General features: G+C 57.3%; 1 protein-coding gene across 3 annotated transcripts; it reads right to left on the bottom strand.

Moving 5' to 3' along the window:
• Positions 1–316: 316 nt before the first annotated feature.
• BDKRB1 (bradykinin receptor B1) lies at positions 317–21,144 on the bottom strand. 3 transcript variants are annotated; one of them, XM_054715745.1, is made up of 2 exons: positions 21,097–21,144; positions 317–1,854 (listed from the first exon to the last, which is right to left on the bottom strand). In XM_054715745.1, the coding sequence occupies exon 2, from the start codon at positions 1,842–1,844 to the stop codon at positions 777–779; it is 1,068 nt and encodes a 355-aa protein (XP_054571720.1). In that variant the 5' UTR covers positions 1,845–1,854; positions 21,097–21,144; the 3' UTR covers positions 317–776. The 3 variants fall into 3 exon arrangements, with proteins under 3 accessions (XP_054571720.1, XP_054571721.1, XP_054571719.1); XM_054715746.1 differs by lacking the exon at positions 21,097–21,144 and adding an exon at positions 9,491–9,591; XM_054715744.1 differs by lacking the exon at positions 21,097–21,144 and adding an exon at positions 9,372–9,559.
• Between the last annotated feature and the right edge of the window lie 33 nt (positions 21,145–21,177).

Below are 21,177 nucleotides of genomic sequence, written 5' to 3'. Positions count from 1 at the left end.
CACCAGACCCGCCCTTTGTGCAACTCGGCTCACCGTTCTCTCCATCACAACATCCTTCTGACAACCCTCAGGAGGAACCCTCCTCCGGCCCTCGGAGGACTCAGGGTGCGGATGTGCGCTCTCCTTCTCTTCATCACACTGTAACTATGTCCCGCGATGGACGTGCCCGGGGGCAGGCTGCCTAGCTACAGCCTCTCCGCGTGCCTAGTGCTCACCCTAGGAAACTGCGGGAAGGCAGCGCGAGATCCTTATCAGAAACGTGTGTTCGTTTCCTGTTGCTGCTGGAACAAAGGATCACAAACTCCTTGACGTAAAACAACACACATTTATTATCTCATGAGTCTGGAGGCCAGACATCCGACCTCAGCCCCACGGGGCCGTCGAAGGGAGGTCAGCCGGGCTGCTTCCTTCCCGAGGCTCCAGGGAGAATCCGTCCCCTGGCCTGCTCCTGCCTCTAGAGGGCGCCGTCAGCCCTTGGCTTGCGGCCCCTTCCCTGCGTTGGCCCAGCCTCTGGCTTCTGTTGTGACATCGCCCTCTGTGACTCTTCCGCTTCCCTTTCAAAGGACCTTCGTGATTACACCGGGCCATCCCCAATAATCCAGGCCCATCGCCCCATCGCAAGACCCGTGGTTGAGTTGCGTCTGCAAAGTCCCTGTTCCCATAAAAGCACTCCCCGGGCCCCGGGACCGCAGCCCTGGCTACGTGGGGGCCCCTGCCAGCCCCGTACAACAGTAGCTATGGTGTCCGGCAGCCACGCCTCTCGGCTCCCGGCTGCCTTAATTCCGCCAGAAGAGCTGGGGGATTTCTTTCCTCTGGGACGAGGACATGGCCGGCAGACTCCCCGGGGCGCACTTCTTATAGAGCTCCCACACCTGGGTCCTGAAGAGCTGGCCCACGAAGACGTAGATGACCGGGTTCAGGCAGCTGTTGATGAACGCGAAGAAGTTGGCCCACTGCAGGCCCAGGTCGGTGACGTTCTCCCAGCGGCAGCCGCGGACGGCCCGCACCTGGCCCAGGAACTCCAGGAAGGCGAAGAAGTGGTAGGGGGCCCAGCAGACCAGGAAGGCGGCCACGAGCGTGAGGATCAGCGCCGTGGGCTTGCCCTCCCCGGGGCCCCCGCAGCGCGCCCCCCTGACCATGACCGCGGCCCGCCCGCGCAGGGAGGCCAGGATGTGGTAGTTGAAGAAGACGATGGCGGCCAGCGGCAGGAGGAAGCCCACCACGTTCAGCTCCACCATCCTCGCCAAGTGCCAGGCCTCGTGGGGCAGCAGCAGCACGCAGGCCGACACGTTCAGGTCTGGGACGACCTTGACGGAGCGGAGCAGGAAGGTGGGGACGCTCAGGAGGCCCCCCACGGCCCAGATGAGCAGGCAGGTGACCTGGGCCAGCCGCCGCCGCCGCCGCCTCCGGCTGGCCATGGGGTGCACCAGCGCGCAGTAGCGGTCCCGGCTGATGGCCACCACCAGGAAGATGCTGATGAACAAGTTGGCCTTGATCACGCCGTTGACCACGCGGCAGAGGGCGGCCCCGAACGGCCAGTGGAATTGGTTCCAGATGTTCTCGGCCCAGAAGGGCAGGCCCAAGACAAAGACCAGGTCCGAGGCGGCCAGGTTGGCCAGGTAGATTTCGGCCGCGGAGAGCCGCCGCCGGGGCAGGAGGAAGACGGACAGCACGAAGAGGTTGCCCAGCAGCCCGCAGCAGCAGACGGTGACGACGAAGGGGGGCAGCACCCTGTGCAGCAGGTCCCAGGCCTCCCGAGCATCGTCCTCGCAGGAGGTGGCGTTGGGCGGCAGGAGCTGGCTCTGGTTGGAGGGCTGGAGCGCCAGGAGGGCCCGGGATGCCATCCACAGGGACCTGCAAGGAACAGCACGGAGCTGACGCGGGAGCCTCCACAACAGCTCCCGGCTGCAGCCAGCTGGCCCAGGTTTTGGAAAATAACGTTTCACTGACACGGCCACACCCATGCATTGACTTATTGTGTTACAACCGAGACTGCGAGGCCCGCGGCGCTGAACACAATGATCACCTGTTCCCTTAAGAGGAAAAGCTTTCCAACTCCTGGCAGAAAGGAAAGGACCAGGGCTTTGAAACCCGAGTCCAAATCCTGGCACCACCCACCCCTGGGTGTGGGCCACTTAGACCCACTGACTTTTCTTTTTCTTTTTGAAAACCAGAGCTCATTGCATCCTGCTTAGCACGGCTGCCTGGCCTGGAGGAAGCACTCCACGGAAGGTGGCAATTAGTCTTTTTAGCAACCATGTTGTTGTTATTCACAGTCAAACAAACATTAAATGAGCGTCTACCTTTGTGCAGGCACTTTGCCGGGTGCTGGGGATTCAGGGAACAGGACAGAGCGGCCCTCAGCCCAGTGGTCGGCAACCACTGGACTAGACTAAATGTTACCGTGTAGCTGGAAGCTGTGAGGATTAGGCAATTGTGGCATATTGTGTGCAAAGAGGTAAAGGGTAGTTTATGACAGTGGTTAGTAAACTCATTCGTCAACAGAGCGGCAAACTGCGGCTCACGAGCCGCGTGTGGCTCTCGAGCCGCGGTTTGCTGACCACTGCCCCAGCCCGAAGGTGCTCACGGCCTAGACGCAGACCTGGAGAGGGTCAATAACAGTGCACCCACTGAAGAAACATGTGAGTGGGGCAGATGGCGAGATGGGGTCAGAGCCTAGATGTATTTCGAAGGTGGTACCACCGTGGTTTTCAATTGGAAATCGGCTGTGCGAGGAGGAGATGTTGGGTCTGAGCACCGGGAGGTACAAAGCTCATCCACTGAAATGGAGCTGCCAGAGAGAGGATGGAGAGGCTTCTTTGCGGGGAGGAGGGGGAGCAGTCAGGAGTTCCCTTCTGGACACGTCTGGGTGGGGGTGTGTGTCGGACATCTAGTGAGGATGTCCAGGGGGCGATTGGATACACAAGACAGGTTAGGTGTTCAGAGACACAGGTGGGAGCTGTAATCTCATAGGTGGGATTTAAAGCCACAGGACTGGATGGCTTAACAAAAATGTAAGTACTGGCCCAGCCGGCGTGGCTCAGTGGTTGAGCGTTGACCTGTGAACCAGGGGGTCACGGTTCAATTCCCTGGCCCGGGCACATGCCCGGTTTGTGGTCTCAATCCCCAGCGTGGGGCATGCAGGAGGCAGCCGATGGATGTCTCTCTCTCATCGATATTTCTATCTCTCTCTCCTCTCCCTTTCTCTCTAAAATCAATAAAAAACATATTTAAAAAATAATGGGTCAACTGCAACCGTGATCCAATGCTTTCATCCGGTTCATGGAATTGAAGCAAAATTTCAGAAGTTTATTCTGGCGAAGATTTTGGGGCTGCTGGTCTAAGGCCAGTTAGCATTGTCCACACTGGAGATAACGGGGCTGTCTTTTTTATAAAATATATTTTATTGATTTTTTCACAGAGAGGAAGGGAGAGGGATAGAGAGCCAGAAACATCGATGAGAGAGAAACATCGATCAGCTGCCTCCTGCACACCTCCCACTGGGGATGTGCCCACAACCAAGGCACATGCCCCCGACTGGAATCGAACCCGGGACCCTTCAGTCCACAAGCCGACACTCTATCCACTGAGCCAAATGGGTCAGGGCTGGGGCTGTCTTTTGTGGGGCTCGCACACACGCACGTTTTGGTGGGCACCGTGTCACAGGAACACTGCTGTGCTTGCTGACACAGGAGAGCGATGACGCACCATGGGCCTGGAACAGGCCGTGGCGCACGCACACTCGTCGTCACTGCACACCAAGGCGCTTCGATATGGTACCGCCTGAGAGGGGGCTGGAGTGGCCAACCGTGACAACATGGTAAAGCACGGCGCCGGGACGGCAGCCTTTCTGTGGTGAAGTCGATGGCGGATTCAAAGAGAAACACAACATGCGCTTCCTTTCCCGCTGCCCATCCTCAGTGAGTGTGAGGAGGCGTGGAGGCTGAGAGCCCTACCAAGTGATTAGACTGGTTGCTCCAGCTGATCTCTAAGTAGCTGCATTTCGTTCCAAATCAACCGGAAACCTCTAAGCGAGGTCCTCAGTGACCGCAGTGCCAAGGCCCCGTGCTTAGGGCTCTTAGCAGATCGCCGCTCTCGGAAACAACGCTTTTAGGTAGAAAATAATTAAAATTTTGTTTTGCCGGAAGAGCAAGGGAGAAAATGATCAAATTAAGTGATGAGAGCCCAAATGGCACACAAGATTTAATTTTAAAATCCTGTAATCAAATTCCCTAATGAGCTTTGGAACAGCTCCATTTGTAGGGCAGAATTTTTTCAATGGGATCCACTCGTATGCTACACAGAAAAGAGACGGAATTGAGAAAGTCTGTGATTTGTGGCATCCAAATTCAATAAAGCATTAAAAAATGATAGATAGCTACAACGTATTTGAAGATTTTCCTCTGGTAAATCTATCTGTTGAAGAAAGGAACTCTGAACTAAGGCGTAAAGGCAGCTCCCAGTGACCACATCTGGACTGAAATCTATATATATAAAAGCCCAGTGACCGAATGGTGGAACAACCAGAACGACCGGTCGACCAGTCGCTATGACGTGCACTGACCACCAGGGGGCAGATGCTCAATACAGGAGCTGCCCCCTGGTGGTCAGGGCTCTCCCACAGCGGGAGCAGCCATTTGGCTGACCGGGATGAATGTTGCTCCCACAGCAGGAGCAGCCACTTAGAGGGCAGGTCTACAGCCGCTTGGCTGACCGGGATGAGTGGCACTCCCACCGTGGGCCATCCCCACAGGCCATGCCCCTCACCAGTGCACAAATCCATGCACTGGGCCTCTAGTCTATAATAATAAAAGCATAATATGCTAATTAGACCAGACATCCTTCTGGACGTCCTTCTGGATGACCTTCCAGATGAAGCTGGAGCTGTGAGGGAAGCCTGGGTCCTGGGTGCCTGCCAGTGGCCAGAGGGAAGCCAGTAGAAGGAAGGCCTACTCTTGCACGAATTTTGAGCATTGGGCCTCTAGTCCTATATATTAAAGGCCAATATGCAAATCGACCAAATGGCAGAACAACTGGTGGCTATGATGCACACTGACCACCAGGGGGCAGACACCCAATGCAGAAACTGGCCCCTGGTGGTCAGTGCACTTCCACAGGGGGAGTGCCGCTCAGCCAGAAGCCCTGACCTGGGCTCCCAGCTGGCAAGCGCAGCGGCGGTGGCGGGAGTCTGAAGCGGTGCTAAGGATGTCCGACTGACAGCTTAGGCCCGCTCCCCACGGGGCTGTCAGTCGGATATCCCCCCAGGGCTCCCGGACTATGAGAGGACACAGGCCAGGCTGAGGGACCCTCCCCGCCCCCAACACCGAGTGCACGAATTTCATGCACTGGGCCTCTAGTATTTACATAATTCCACACGCAAAGCCCTGGGCCTGAGCATCTCTGCCCAGAATTTGCTCAGAGCTTACCAGGCCCCTCGGCATCTGCAGAGGGAACACTTTCTTAATTAAATATATTCTGGTCTAGGAAAGCATACATGGAAGGCATTGATTTAAATGTGTTAACTGTAAGCTTGAAGAAGACCTCAGCAATTACATGGAACAACTGAAAATACAAAATCGCAAGGAAAGAAAGAGATACCCTCAGGAAGATGCCAGGGACACACAGCGTCAGTGCACGCCTCAGACACGGCTATGGCCATGAACACAGGGACACACAGCGTCAGTGCACGCCTCAGACACGGCTATGGCCATGAACACAGGGACACACAGCGTCAGTGCACGCCTCAGACACGGCTATGGCCATGAACACAGGGACACACACCGTCAGTGCACGCCTCAGACACGGCTATGGGCCATGAACACAGAGACACACAGCATCAGTGCACGCCTCAGACACGGCTATGGCCATGAACACAGGGACACACAGCGTCAGTGCACGCCTCAGACACGGCTATGGCCATGAACACAGGGACACACAGCGTCAGTGCACGCCTCAGACACGACTATGGCCGTGGCTATGGACCAAGGACAATTATTTTGCTTATGTCACTTTTCACTGTTCAGTTAATTAACATAAAGAAAAGGGCTACAACAAGAAAGCCCACTGCATGGGAAAACATATTTGCAAATGCTATCACTGATAAAGGTTTAATCTCCAACATCTACAGGCAGCTTATGCAACTTAATAAGAGGAAGATAAATGATCCAATAAAAAAATGGGCAACAGACCTAAACAGAATATTTTCAAAAGAAGACAGAAGGAAGGCCAAGAGACACATGAAAACATGTTCAAAGTCACTTATTATCCGAGAGATGCAAATCAAAACAACAATGCGGTACCATCTCACACCTGTCAGAATGGCTATCATCAACAAATCAACAAACGACAAGTGTTGGCGAGGATGCGGAGAAAAAGGAACCCTCGTGCACTGCTGGTGGGAATGCAGACTGGTGCAGCCACTGTGGAGAACAGTATGGAGTTTCCTCAAAAAACTGAAAATGGAACTCCCATTTGACCCAGTAATCCCACTCCTGGGAATATATCCGAAGGAACTAGAAACACCAATCAGAAAGGATATATGCACCACTATGTTCATAGCAGCACAATTCACCATAGCTAAGATTTGGAAACAGCCTAGGTGCCCATCAGCAGATGACTGGATCGGAAAACTGTGGTACATCTACACAATGGAATACTATGCTGCCATAAAAAAGAAGGAATTCTCATCATTTGCAGCATCCTGGATGGAATTGGAGAACATTATGCTAAGTGAAATAAGCCAGTCAATGAAAGAAAAATACCACATGATCTCACTCATTTAGGGATAGTAAAGATCATTATAAAGTGATGAACAAAAAGATAGATACAGAGACAGTAAAGCATCAAACAGACTTTCAAATTACAGGGGGAAAGTTAGGGAGAGGTGGGGGAGTTATGAAATCAAACGAAGGACTTGTATGCATGCATGTAAGCATAAACAATGGACGCAAAACTCTGGGGGGGGAGGGCATGTGTGGGTGTGAGGTAGGGGTTGGTAATGGTAAGATATGTACACATATAATACCTCAATAAAAAAATATAAAAAAAAAAAAAGAAAAGGGTTTATTTTGTTTAATATATGTGGATGCATATACTTTTAGAGGCATAATATTTTTGAAAAAATTGTAGACCAAAACTACTTTAGAAATCTATCAATATAATGTAACCAATTTGTTGGGGCGTGTATATATGTATATACAGTTAAATAGATGATATTTTTGAAAGTAGTTTTTGACTTGAACTACTTTACAACTCCATCAACATGACACAGCCCACTTGTTTAAGACACCCAGGTTGTGGTCATCGGTGACGGCAGCCACAGGAGACAAATACACCAGCACACCTACCCCCTCACATGCCGGGGTGCCCGCAGCCCCCTATGCTGCACACAGGGGTGCGAGCTGCTCCCGGAGACTGCCATGGGGCTCGCGCGTTCCTTCCAGGCCCTCCTCTGCCCGGGCCGGGGAAGTTCTCGCTCAGCCCCTGTCCTCCCCAGATGAGCTCCGGGGCCCAGACCTGACCCCTGACACACCTGGGGTGGATGTGCTGAGGCTCGGGGACTGCGCTGGGCTCTGGGTAACTGATCCTGACGACGTGCCTGGGAGGAAGGCTGAGTGTCCTCATGCCCATTGTACAGGTGGGCACACTGAGGCGAGGGAAGTGAAATGACCTGCCCAAGTCCACAAGGCAAGCTGAGCCAGGCCCTCTGTACACAGCTTTCCCCGGCCCACCGCAGGGCCCAGGCCCCTTGTACACCTCATGCTGAGACTCTAAAGAGACGGGGCCTGGAGCCAGGGGACCCGGGAACCGGCCTCTGTGAGTCTGGGCAGGGGAGGGACTTTCCCGAGTCTCACTTTCCTCGCCTGTCAAGTGGGAATAAGGGTGCGTGTTGCCAAGTTGCCGTGAGGCCTGACTGAGATCTCGCATGAAGGCCCCTCGGGGGCTGTGAAGTGTCGAGTCGCAGGCTCCCACCATGGCCAGCGCCACAGCAGCAAAGGCAGCAGCCGTAGCAGGAGTAACAGGGGCATAACAGCAGCCTCTGCTCCCTGCAGGCGGGCGGGCGGGCAGGCGGCCGGTGCTGCCCCAGGAGGCTGCAAGGTGCCAGGAGACCCCTCTGTGGCTCCTCCTGACTGTGGAGCAGGCCGGGATGCCCTGGGACCCGGTGCACTGGGGAACAGGCCCTGAATTCCGGAAGCTGGGATCCGGGAGGGCCTGGGGCTCGGGATTCCCTCTTATCTGCCACCGGGGAGCGTAACCGCCAGGAGTGTGAGAGGGACCGCAGAAAGGGGGTGAGTCATGATGGAGGCCGCGAGAGCCCACGGATGTCTCCTTAGCTCCTCTCCCTTTCCTTCTCCGGGATCCTTGGCCATTCGGGGAGGGGATCTATGTCCCCTCTGAAGTGGGGGTGCCTGGGCAGGAAAGGGTGGCTCTTGGTAGACAGCCGAGAGGCCTGGCTCCCGTGTCCTCCTAGGAGACCCCAAGGTCCGTGACAGGCAGAAGCTGCCCAGGCACCACGGGACCCAAGGGTGAGCCGGGCTGTGGGCTTGAGGGGCGGCAGAATAATGGCCCCCCAAGATGCCTACATCCCAGGCCCTAGCACCTGTAAGTGCGCTCTTACCTTCCATGGCAAAAGGGACTTTGCAGATGGTTCCGTTAAGGACCTACGGGCCTGCCCAGCGGGCTTATCTGTAAAGGGGTTGATCTGACGCCGCGGCTGCCTTTACACAGAGTTGGCCAGAGAGGAGAGAATTCCTTCCCGGCTCTTCGTTCCAGCTCTGATATGCGCCTGGCACAGAGTCGGCGTCCGGTAAACAGCAGCCGCTGTTCTCATTAGTAACATTTGGTCCCGTTGGAAAAACTCGAAGGTGAGTCTGCTCGAGACGCCACGTGTGCTTTCCAGGTGGCACCGCCTGGATTCTGGTCGTTTCTGACGTTGGCACGTGGCACTCGGGGACTTTCTCCAACAAACGAGCGCCGTTCACAGGAATCGCAGGTCACGTGAGGTGCTGGTAGGCACTGGATAGATTAAGGAATGTCCGCCCGTCCCACAACGACGTGCCGTTTTCAACCACAAAGCACCCAGCCAGTGTGGGCCTTATGGGACCCTGTACGTGAGCCCGACGGGACTGGTTTGATTGAATAGACTCGGATTTGCAGGCGGGAACGGGCCAGCGTCCACGCGGGGCTCCGAGGGCCGTGGGCAGGCCCCTCATCTAGGACCTGGGCAGAGAGAGCTGCCAGCACCTCCCACCGCTCTCCCTCCTCCTCCCCCTCCTCTGGCAAAGCAACTAAAACCCAAAATAGGCATGGAAGACAGTCTCTTACAGTGATTTAGAATTACGTGGTTTTTAAAAAAATATATACACACTTACAGAAGGCTGAAAATGTTGCCAATATTTAGCTGTAAAAGGACGATTTTTTCCTCTAAGAGACGTGCGTCTCCTCCTACATGTCACTCTCGTCGGGAAAAGAAAGCTGGGCGTTTACTTACTCAGGAAGAGAGCCGGAGCGCGACTTCAGCTGGCTTTTCCGACGGACGGCGACGGCTGCCTCCGGAGGTGTTGTCTGTTCTGGGAAGCGCTTGGAAACGGGGTGGCCTCAACTTATATAACCTCTGCTCCCTCGGGTGACGTCACTGGAGGGGTTGCCGAAAAAAGTGAGTGTTTCAGACGGGGGAAGCGAGCTGTGGTTTTGAAAGAAAAATTGCTTTGCACTTCGGAGCTGGCGAGAGATGACTCAGCTTCCCTCTCTCTCCTCACCTCCTGCCCCCCCACCCCGGGGGCGGCCGCCACCCTGGCCACGAAGGGCGCACTGGCCGGCGTGCCCTCAGCGGGCGCCGGGGACAGAGTCAGCGATCCTGTAACAACTGTGCCCGGTGCCACACTGGGGCGCTCGCTCGGGCAGGCATGCGCATGGCGAAGCCCTATGTGGCCGCCTGGAATACTGGATGCCAACTGCCACCGAAACACAGATGGAAAACACCTTTAAAAAGGCAAGGACACCACACTCCCCAAACGCCGACCACACGGCACGCTGGCATCTCCGCGGGCCCGCCAGCCTCCGGTGTCCGCGGGCGCTGAGGGGTGGCTCCGAGGGCTGGGGTTCTGCAGCGGCGTCGGGGGGGGGGGGGGGGCGCCCACTGGAAAGTCCCGTTGGCACTGGGGCTGGCGGGATCCAGGCCAGGAATCCATCCGTGGGACCCCCTCAAACAGACCGCGAGCCCGGGGCGGTCTGACTCACGCCGGTTGAGCAAGATCAGATGCGCTTTCCCCAGCCTCCTGGCAGCCGCACGCCGCCCTCGGGCGAGGCCACATCCATCCTTCAAGTTGAGCTACTCAAGGCCTCGTGTCCGGGGCAGTAAGACATTTCGGGCTGTTTTTGAGGGCCAAGCCTTGAGATCCTTTCACGGAACCCCTTCTCTTTTGGCTCCTAAAGGGCAAGACGGTTCATCTGGCCGGTGTGGCTCAGTGGGTGAGCGTCGACCCATGAACCGGGAGGTCACGGTTCCATTCCCGGTCAGGGCACATGCCCGGGTTGCGGGCTCAGTCCCCAGTGGGGGGCGTGAAGGAGGCAGCCGATCAATGATCCTCTCTCTCTCTTCCTCTCTGAAGTCAATAAAAATATATATAAAAAATAAGCCCACTTTGAAAAAAAAAAAAAAAAGAGTAAGACATTTCAAGCTTCCTCCTTAATGCAGAGGCATCCACACCAGGGCTTCCGGAGAGGTGATGCCCCCAAATCTCAGGTCCCCGACACCTGGTCCTGACTCCGGGACCCTCGATTTGCACTGTTGGTGTCACTGTGACCCCAACATGCGTGGAGCAGAAAATGTCCCCTGTGTCCCAGAATCGGGCCTTCTCGTGGCGTTTCCCTCTTCCGACACCCCCGTGGGCACAGATTATACTTTTGGATTTTCTAGCCGTTTTCTCCTGTGGCAGCGGGGGGAGGGGAGGGGCGGGTGGGGGGCGCGGGCGGGGAAGGAGCATTTCAAGGACCCACAGCAGATGTGACTTAGGAAGGAAACTGGGACTTCTCTTTGCAGAAGGTCCCTCAGGCCAGGAGCGACCTGGGACTTCTGTGGTCACGCAGATGCTCGGCGAGTGCCAGCCATCCTGCAGGGGCTGATTCTAAGCGGAGAAAGTTTCTGAACCCCGGGATTTCCTAGTCAGCACTGCAGGCTGGGAGGCTGGGGTCCTGCCAGCCAGCCCCTGCAGAAGGCGGTGGGCTTTCCGCCTCCCACGTGAGCTTACACTGGACGGGATCCGGGAGGTGCTGCTCCAGGCGGTGTCTCCTCCCAGGCAGCACTCCCCCACGGAGACCGGGGGACCCACCTCCCAGGCACACATTCCCCCGCGGAGACCGGGGGACTCATCTCCCAGGCACTCACTCCCGCGGAGACCGGGGGACCCACCTCCCAGGCACGCACTCCCCCCAGGGAAATCAGGGGACCCACCTCCCAGGCAGCACTCCCTGCAGAGACCGGGGACCGGCTGCTGCTGGACGGGGTGGCTGCCAGGAGGCCGGGGTGCAGGGCTGGGCTGGGCTTCGTGAGCGAGGCCGGCCGTGTGCGGGGCTGTGGGTGCCCGCGTGCCCCTGGCCGGTGGAGAGGCTGAGTCAGCCGGTCTCGGGGAGATGACTCTGTGGCAGCCTGGCCAGGGCCGCGGGGGCCCACCCGTGGGAGGACTGGAAAGGAACGTCGATGAGTAAGGACACGGATGCTCCCACGGTTGCTCACGGGGATGGGGAATGGGCAGCAGACCTGGGCGGGGGCGGGAGGGGGAGCTGGCACCTGCACTCTGGGGCCTGAAGGACGACAGCCCCCTGTCCACGAGGGACAACCGTGACTGAAGTCCCCTGGGCGCGGGGGCCTGGGGGAAGCGAGTGAGGAGAACACGGCAGCTCAGAGATGGTTAGGAGGCAGGAAGGGGGTCTGGGGGGGGGGACCCAGGGGTGCTGTCCAGGAAGGAGGGCGCCCGGCCAGCTGGGTGGGGCAGCCCGCTGCCCTGGGATTGTGCTTAATGCTACGGCGTGGGGCTCCCCCGGCGCCTGCCTCGGACTGTGCTCCACGCGTGTTCAAGGGCAGCTGAGCTGGAGTGTGAAGGGCTCGGGACAGGCAGGGCCCAGCGGCCATCTCTCTGAGGATCGAGGCTGCGTTCTCCTTTCGGCCCAGCTCGCGCCCTTGCGCCTGTCCGGCCTCCCTTCCTCGCAGGTTCTAGACGCGCGTACAAGTGGGTCTGCTCAGAGCTCCAGCCCCACCGCCCGCTCGCTTTATCTTGCTCACCCTCCCCCGCGGATACGTTCCCACTGATTTGCAGGGAGAGTGGACGGAAGAGGGAGAGACAGAGAGGAACATCGATGTGAGAGAAACACATCGATTGGTTGCCTCCTGCCTGAGCCCTGGCCAGGGCCGGGGTGGGGGAGGAGCCTGCAACCAAGGTACATGCCCTTGACTGAAACCGAACCCGGGACCCTTGAGCCGTAGGCCGACGCTCCATCCACTGAGCCAGACTGGCCCGGGGCCCCATCTCCTTGCTCTGTGACTTCCCCTCAGTCTGTCCTTGTGCTGGATTAATAGTCCAGAAGCCCCTGGATTTTGCCATTTGACAGGACAATGGCAAATTCCCAGACTCCTCCAGGGCCCTGCTGTGACCCCCAGAGCCACCCTCCACCTGGGTCCTCTGCTCCGGCCGAGAGGGTGGCTCCCGGGCTCCCGAGGCGTCCGCACCCGCCCTCCTGAGAGCGTTGGCTAGAACGACCTGCCCGCTCCTCTCCCCGCCGAATGCCCACCCACCACGCCCGTCCCACATGGGGTGCCCCTCTGTCCTCGGAGCCCAGGTCCCTGGCATCCCTCTATTCTGCGAACACGGAGGGAGCACCTGCGTGGGCCAGGTGAGGGCTGGGCGCCTGGGGCAGGAGGAAGGCTCGGGGTACGCCCGGGGCTGTGCACACTCTGGTGCCCAGGCAGGAGAGCCAGCAAGCATTCGCAGCCGAGTGTGCAAGGCCACCGTGGAGGAGCACGCACGGAGGGGCGGGCCAGGCTGGGCGCGAGGGAGGCGCCAAGATGCGAGGGGATGAAAATAAAACCCTAAGGGACGGTTTCACACCGCCCCGACACCTGCCGTCTGCAGGGGACAGTGGCCGACCTGAGTGAGAGCTGGGCATGCAGGCAGCTGCGGGCGCTGCCCGGCGGCATCGCGGCCGTTCACTGCGAGACGGGCTCTGGGTGGCCTTCTCGGCCGGGCCCGCGCTTCCAAGGACCAGGAGGGTTTGTAATCTCTGTCCCCACGGGGCCATGTGTTGGAAGCTGAAGGCTTTCTCAGCCGGGCAGTGGCCTCCCCAGACCCCACTCCTAGGAAAGTGCTGAGCTAACAGAGCTGGGGCCAGGGCAGGTGGCTCAGTTCCAGCCGCAAGCCAGGCCTTCTTGAGAGGCCGGTGTGGAGAGAGGGAGCCGGCCCGTCTGTCAGACGCCCGGAGAGCCTGATGGCGTGGCTCAGTGGTTGAGCATCTCCCTATGAACCAGGAGGTCACAGTTCAATTCTTGGTCAGGACACATGCCTGGGTGGTGGACTCAATCCCTAATGGGGGGCGTGCAGGAGGCAGCCAATCCATGATTCTCTCTCATCACTGATGTTTCTATCTCTCTCCCTCTCCCTTCCTCTCTGAAATCAACAACATATATCCTATATGATAAAAGCCTAATATGCTAAGTGTCCCCTCAGGAGTTCAACTGGAAGACCAGGAGTTTGATTACTCGCTATGATGTGTGCTGACCACCAGGGGGCGGCGTGGAATGAAGGAAGGCCCCGGCTGGCAGATGGAAGGCCCTGATCAGCCCTGATCGCCGGCCAGCCCTAGGGACCCTACCCGTGCATGAATTTTGTGCACAGGGCCTCTAGTATAATAATAAAAGCATAATATGCAAATTGACTGAACAGCAGAACAACCGTCCAGACAACCTTCTGGACGACCTTCTGGACAAAGCCGGGGCTGCACGCTGTGACTGCGAGGGCCGAGGCAGCTGCGGCTGTGAACGCCTATCTTGCACCAATTTCGTGCATAGGGCCTCTAATATATATATGGCACTCGGAGAGGGCGCTGGGGCCAGGCAGTCCTGGGAGTACTCTGACCTCCGTGTGCCCTCGGCTTCCTCACCCGGGCACCTGCCCTGCCTGCTGTGAGCTGCTGAGGAGATAAGTACGTGTGTGGACGCAGAGGTTCCCAGGACAGCAGGAGCATGTGTGTGCTGAGGTAGCCTTTCCCAGTTTGGTGGCCTTTCTCTGTGCAGTCTGGCGCACGGGGCCCCATGGAAAACCTCTTATCAGTTTGTTCAGAGGCCTCATTGGCCCGTGCGGACAGCAAACATGGAGGGAAGGACTGAAGTTAGTTTTCCTTAGAAACAGCAGCTCACGGATGGAGCGGCTGCGCGTCCGTCCTCGTGAGCGTAAGTCACATTGGTGCCCACGATCGGGAGCGCGGCCAGGAGCGCAGGGCTGGGCCCAGGGGCTGAACACGCTCATGATGATTTCCACCGTTTCTTGGAGATTCCAAAGCAGGAAGCTGAGGGTCTGGTCTGGTCTGGACGTCACAGTGGGCAGGTCTAGGCCGCAGAGCCACCTCACCAGGGTTTAAACCCATCACAGGGTCTCCTTCCACCTCGTGGATCCCTAGTTTCCTAACCTTCTCCAAGTGGGGTCACAGGGGATGCTGGGAGCTGTGGCTGGGCCAGGCCAGCAGCCAGCACTCAACCCCACAACACAGCGGGCGGGAGGGTGGGGGTCATCAGGGTGGGATTACGCCGCCCTCTGTTGTGGCCAGGCCTGGAGAGAGGAAGCAGGCGCATGGCTGGCCCCCTGAGGGGCCACACGGGTGACTCAGCGTGGAGGGAGCCGGCTCGCAGGGCGGTCTACAGACAACCCTCCCAAGGCGGACTGTGGCTGGCTGTCCGGAAGGCAGGAGCTGGGCCCGCGGCCTCCTCCGAACCTGTCTGAGTCTCCCTGGCTCGCAGGCCTGGGGAGGAAGAGGGAGGGCAGCCCGGCCGGACAGCAGATGGCAGGTGAGCTGCCCCGGCCTGTGGTGCACCCTCCGAGAGCCTGGCCCGGACGTGCCCGGGACCTCAGAGAGGCCGTGGCTCCTGAAAGAATTCTCTGGAACCCTGTAAGATGCCCTTCCGCTCTCTCCCAGGAAGTCGCCTGCCCCGCTGGCAGCTGTGGCCGTCAGGGACCTGAGGGAGCACTGGGCCTCTCTCCACGGGGAAGAGGGGTGGGGGGGGGGGGTGTGTGTGCGGGAGGGGAGGTGGCAACCTGGGGGGAGGGGAAGCACCCGAGACTAGCAAAACACCGCCTGGTCTCAAAGGGCCACATGGGGAGGCTTGAAACCACAGGCATTCACTCTCCGAGCCAGAGGCCAAAGTCCACACTCCCGGCGGCCCGAGGGCGGCCTGGGTCCCTGCTCTCTCCAGCTTCCGGGCTCCAGCAGCCCTTCCGCCCCTTGGCTGGGAAAAGCGCCCTCCAATCTCTCCCCGTGTCTCTGAGTGCCTCCCCTCTTCTAACAAGGACCCCAGTCATGGGATTGGGGGTGCACCTTCATCCAGTGTGGCCGCAGCTTCGCTTAATTACTTCTGCCAAGACCTCGTTCCCAAATAAGGGCCCATCCTGAGGTTCCACGTGGGTGTGAGTGGGGGGAGGGGCGGAGGGAGCAGTATCCAACCCGTGAGAACACCTCTATCTCACTTTCTCTTCCTGACACCTGGATCCTCAGTGTACAGGCAGGACACCAGGCGCCGAGGGAAGTTAACTGGCCTTGTCCCAATCCCCACAGCCAGGACCAGCGGAGCTGGGGTGAGAGCGGGCACCTGGCCCCAGCCCGGGGCAGCCGGTCATGTTGGTGTTGTCTTGGGAGTTCACGAAGCCCCCTCTCCAGAGCCATCAGCTCCGGGTGAGATAGGCATACGTACTGTATCATCTGCCCATTTTACAGATGAGGAAACGGAGGCCAAAGGCCAGGGGTGGGGGAAGATGAGTCACGTGGCTGGCCAAGATCACATGGTGAGTAGGTGGCATGGGAGGGACTCAAGGCCTGGCCTCCAGGGTTCTTCCCCCGCCATCGAACATTGCATCTCGGTGTAAGCCGGAGGAAAGGAGCCAGACACAGAGGGAGTGATTCCAGCAACGTGAAACGTCCAGAACAGGCGGAGCTGGAGACAGAGGAGGCGGTGAGGAGGGAGGAATGGAGTGGCTGTGGAAGGCTGTGGGGTCTCGCCTGGGGAGACGGATGTGTCCTGGAGCGAGACAGCCCTGTGCATCCTCAACGCCGCTGGCGCACTCCCCCGCTTATGACTCGTAGCGCCATGAAGCGCCTTTAAAAAATCTCAGCGTCGGGGGTGCCGCAGCCTCCGGGGAGGCGGCTCCGCAGGAAGCGAGCGCTCACGCTCAACCAGGCCCAGGAGATGCCAAGTCCGCCTGTCGGGGTGCAAACAGCTGAAGGGCACCTGGAGCGCTGCCTCAGAGGTTCACGTCCCTCTGGTAAGGCACGACCTCTGAGAGCAGGCGGGCTCCCAGGGCACCCTCGCTGGGCCTCACTTACCCCCCCCCCCCGAGTGACTGTGGGGGTCAAGACTAAAAGAGCTCAGCTGAGGGTGAGACATTCTGATGGGGCCCCTTTCACCGCAGCCAAAACCCACAAACAAACCATTAACCACTCAATCATGGCTCTTGCTAAACCACGACTTCCTTGCTCACCCCTGATCCCCACATCCTCCCGGGGGTGGCGCGAGGCCAGAGCTGTCTGAGCCTCTGCAGCGGCTCAGGGATTGAGTAACGGGAGATGGGGAAGCACTCTGCTGGGGTGATGCATAGAGACGTCACCTCCCGAATCCCAGGGACTGTGCCAAGGGGCTTCGTGATTGGACGGTAGCCCCGTCACTCGCCAGTTCCCTTCGGGTCACCTGTGTTCAGTTTGCACCTCTGCCCAGGCCTCGCTGGCTCCAGTGGTGCAGACCCGGGAGCTGGGCCCATTTTCGGTTCTGAGTCCACCAGAGGCCCACCTGGGCTTCTCCCATCGCACCAGCTTGCTGGGACCAAAGAGGGGCCGGAGTCGCGGGCCGTCAATGTTGCCTGGCTGGGGTGGGGGAGGCGAGAGGGAGGCCCTCCCAGCCCTTCCCACCTGCTCAGACCCCCAGGCGCAGCTCCCTCTGGGCTGCAGACTCCCTGGAGAAAGTCTCGTGGCTGTGAACAAAGTCCCTTGAGGAGTGGGCTCCCTGGAGCCCTTGTGGGCAACTTTCTCCAAGCCCAAGGCTGATGCTGAGGGGCGCAGCTGGTGGGAAGTGGGGCACGGGAGCGGAGTGGAATCTCTGCCGGACTCTGTCCAGGCGTTTGTGTCCATGTGGCTGGGGGGAGAGCATGAGCCAGGAAGCGGAGAGAGGGGAAGACACAGGCAGGGCTCAGCTCATGGCAGCTCCTGCAAGCCACGTTGTGGCTGTGGAACTTTATCTCAAGAGAAGTGGAGCAGTACTGAAGGTTTCCTGTTAGAGGGCGCCATTGCCACCCTCACCGTCATCTTCATCATCACCATTCATCATCACCACTATCACCATCATCATTGTCATTGTCAACATCACCATCACCATTACCATCACCATTATCACTATCATCATCATCACCACTATTACCACCACCATCATCATCATCATCACCATCACCATCATGCCATTATCACAATCACCATAATCACCATCACCATCATCATTGTCATCATCATCACCATCACCATCATCATTATCATCATCATCATCACCACTACCACCATTACCATCACCATCATCACCACTATCACATTACCATCCATCATCACCACTATCACCATCGTCATTGTCAACATCACTATCACCATCATCACCAGTATCACCATCACCATCATCACCATTATCACTATGAACATCATTAACACTATCACCATCATCATCATCATCATTGCCACTATCACCATCACCATAATCACCATCAACATCACCATAATCACCATCACCATCATCACCACTATTACCATCATCATTGTCATCACCATCACCACTACCACCATTACTATCACCATCATCACCACTATCACATCACCATCATCACTATCACCATCATATCAATATCACCATCATCATCGTCACCATCACCATCATCACCACTATCACCATCACCATCACCACTATCACCATCACCACCATTATCACTATCACCATCATCACCACTATCACCATCACCACTATCATCATCATCACCATCACCACTATCACCATCACCACTATCACCATCATCATCATCATCACCATCACCATCACCACTATCACCATCATCACCACTATCACCATCACCACCATTATCACTATCACCATCATCACCACCATCACCATCACCACTATCACCATCACCACTATCATCATCATCACCATCACCACTATCACCATCACCATCATCACCATCGTCATCATCACCAGCACCAGCACCATTGTCATCACCATCATGACAGCTCACACATGTTGAGTGCCAACTCTGTACCAGGCACGATGCCAAACACTTTCATACACTAATTCTGTTAGCAGTTCTTTGAGGTAGATGCCATTGTTACCATCCCCATTTTACAGATGTAAATGTAGACTCAGAAAGGATGAGTGAGATACCTAAGACCACACAGCAAATCAGAGCCCGAGCCAGAACCAGAGCTGGAATCCAGGCCTGCCTGGCCCCAAAGCCTTAGCTCCTAAACACGGCCTTTTTACAGTGAAAGCCGCTCTACCGTGGTACTTGCATTCTTCAAGGACGTCATTGGCTGCCGAGTAGAGACTGAGCATTGGGAGACGGGGGTGGCTAACACTGGAGGTGGGGAGACACATAGAGATGATGGCTAGACATAGAAAAAGAAGATGCCTCAGGCAACAGGTGGAATCTGAGATTTACTAGGGCCGTGGTCGGCAAACTGCGGCTCTCGAGCCACATGCGGCTCTTTGGCCCCTTGAGTGTGGCTCTTCCACAAAATACCACGGCCTGGGCGAGTCTATTTTGAAGAAGTGGTGTTAGAAGAAGTTTAAGTTTAAAAAATGTGTTGATATTTGGCTATGCTGACTAATGAGTTTGCTGACCACGGTACTAGGGGAAAGGGATGCAGGAGAGGGGCCTGCCCCGATGAGCCCAGGTGTCTGGCGTGGGTGGAGGGATGGATGTGTAGATGGGGCAGTGCTGTTTCTGTAGACACAAAATGCAGGTTTCACTTAATGAATGGGCAAATGAATGAATACATGAATAATGAAGAGGTCCCCAAATGGAATAGATAATGAGTTCCCCATCACTGGGAGTGTGCAAGTAGTGGCTAGGCAACTGTGTAATCTGGACAATGTAGAGGACACTCCTGATGTGACAGGGAGATTACATGAAAGGCATCTATATATATAAAAGCCTAAGTGACCGCGACCAGCTCACTTAGATAGCTGTGATGCGCACTGACCACCGGGGGGCAGACGCTCAATGCAGGAGCTGCCCCCTGGTGGTCATTGCGCTCCCACAGCCAACCTCCAGTGGTGGGCCAACCTCCTGATTGCCAGCAAGGCTGAGGGACCCCACCCATGCACAAATTCATGCACCAGGCCTCTAGTAAATATATAATACATACAAAAATTTATATAATATAAATAGGTGTTACACACATGAACGCTGGCGTCACTGCATCTCTGTGATTCTGGGGCCTCTCGGGCCCCACAGACACCTGGCAGGAGCTTGGTAATGAGTCACCAGCGTAGGAATGCAGGATGGGGCCAATATCCCAATCCCATTAGGCTCCCTTAAATTTCTACTTGAGTGTACTTCAGAGTGTACATTGTAATATGTGTTCATAAGTGTACGTATTGGGTATAAGTAACTAAAATTCTTTTACTTATAAGGATATGCAACCTCAAAAGCTGATCTACAGGACGAACGCCCTAAAGTAGGTTCGGCGGAAATAGATGGAAACCCCACGGCTTCCTTCCGACCGCCTGTGTCCCCGAGGAAGCTCAGGGGCTCGGGAGCTGAAACAAAAGAAAGAAAGAACTCTGCAAACACTGCTCCATTTATTACGCGTACAGACAGACACGCTGACACTGCCCACCCCTCTCTCCTTGTGTGTGAAATGCGCCTCTTTACAAACTAACGGCTCTCGGGGCCTCTCCCGGGACAGAGGTTCTTTAGCGAGGTAGCAACACGCCCCTCAGGGCGGCTCCCTCCCGTAGGATGACCGCTGCTCGGACCACACGTGGTCTAACTGTCCATTAGGGGCCCGGGGCTGTGACGCGGCTCTGCTCACAGGAGCCCCTTCGACCACCACGCACCCATGGACACGTGGGGGCCACGCTTGGCCAAGCACGGTCTCCTTTCCTTCCACTCGCAATACACGCGTGGCTTAGCGTCACGCTAACAGAATGGTCGCTCCTTCTCACTCCATTTACAAGTGCGTATGTTTCCTGGGCAGAGGGCGGCGGCCGGCAGGGGCAAGGCTGGGAGGGGGAGGGAATCTTTCTGGTCCTTCATGTCGTGAAGTCTGCAGCTGGATGGCGCAGGATTTGTGGGCTCAGATCCTCCTGGCCCCCCGGGTTCCGGCTGCCCCAGACCCCGCTCTCTGTGCGTAACGACACCTCACATTTACGTAGCACCATTGTTTTCCAAAGTCCTTCTGTGCCGGTCCCCTCCTTGAATCCTCACCACCTCGTGTCACAGAGCGGGAAACCGAGGCAGGGACAAGGGGATGGGTGACGGGTGGTGGGAGCGCTGGGGCGCCAGGCTCCTCCCTGTCCTCTCTGCGCCGCCCACGGGCTCTGCCTGACCCCGTCACCGCAGAGCAGCCTGCGGTGGCCGAGTGCTCAGTGGTCCCCTCGCGAAGCTGTGAGCTCCTCTGAGAGGGAGGCCACGCCTTCTCCGTCCTCCCCGGGGCTGCGGGGCTCAAGCCGCGCAGACAGTAGGCGCTGGGTTAGCGCTTATTGGGTTCTTCTAGGGCACAGGCCTCCTTGTCCACGGGCAAGGGGAGTGACCGAGTCCTGACTCCCGGGGCCTCGCCAGGGACTCTCCGAGGTCCACCTTCACTAACCTGAGAAATCCTCCTGCGAAGTCCCAGCCGAGTGGGCGAAAGAGACCCCAGACAAGAATTCAGCCCAGACAAGAATTCAGC

The sequence above is a fragment of the Eptesicus fuscus genome, chromosome 5 (genome assembly GCF_027574615.1).
Source record: "Eptesicus fuscus isolate TK198812 chromosome 5, DD_ASM_mEF_20220401, whole genome shotgun sequence".
Taxonomy (NCBI): Eukaryota; Metazoa; Chordata; class Mammalia; order Chiroptera; family Vespertilionidae; genus Eptesicus; species Eptesicus fuscus.
This window is presented reverse-complemented; position numbering and strand designations above follow the sequence as displayed.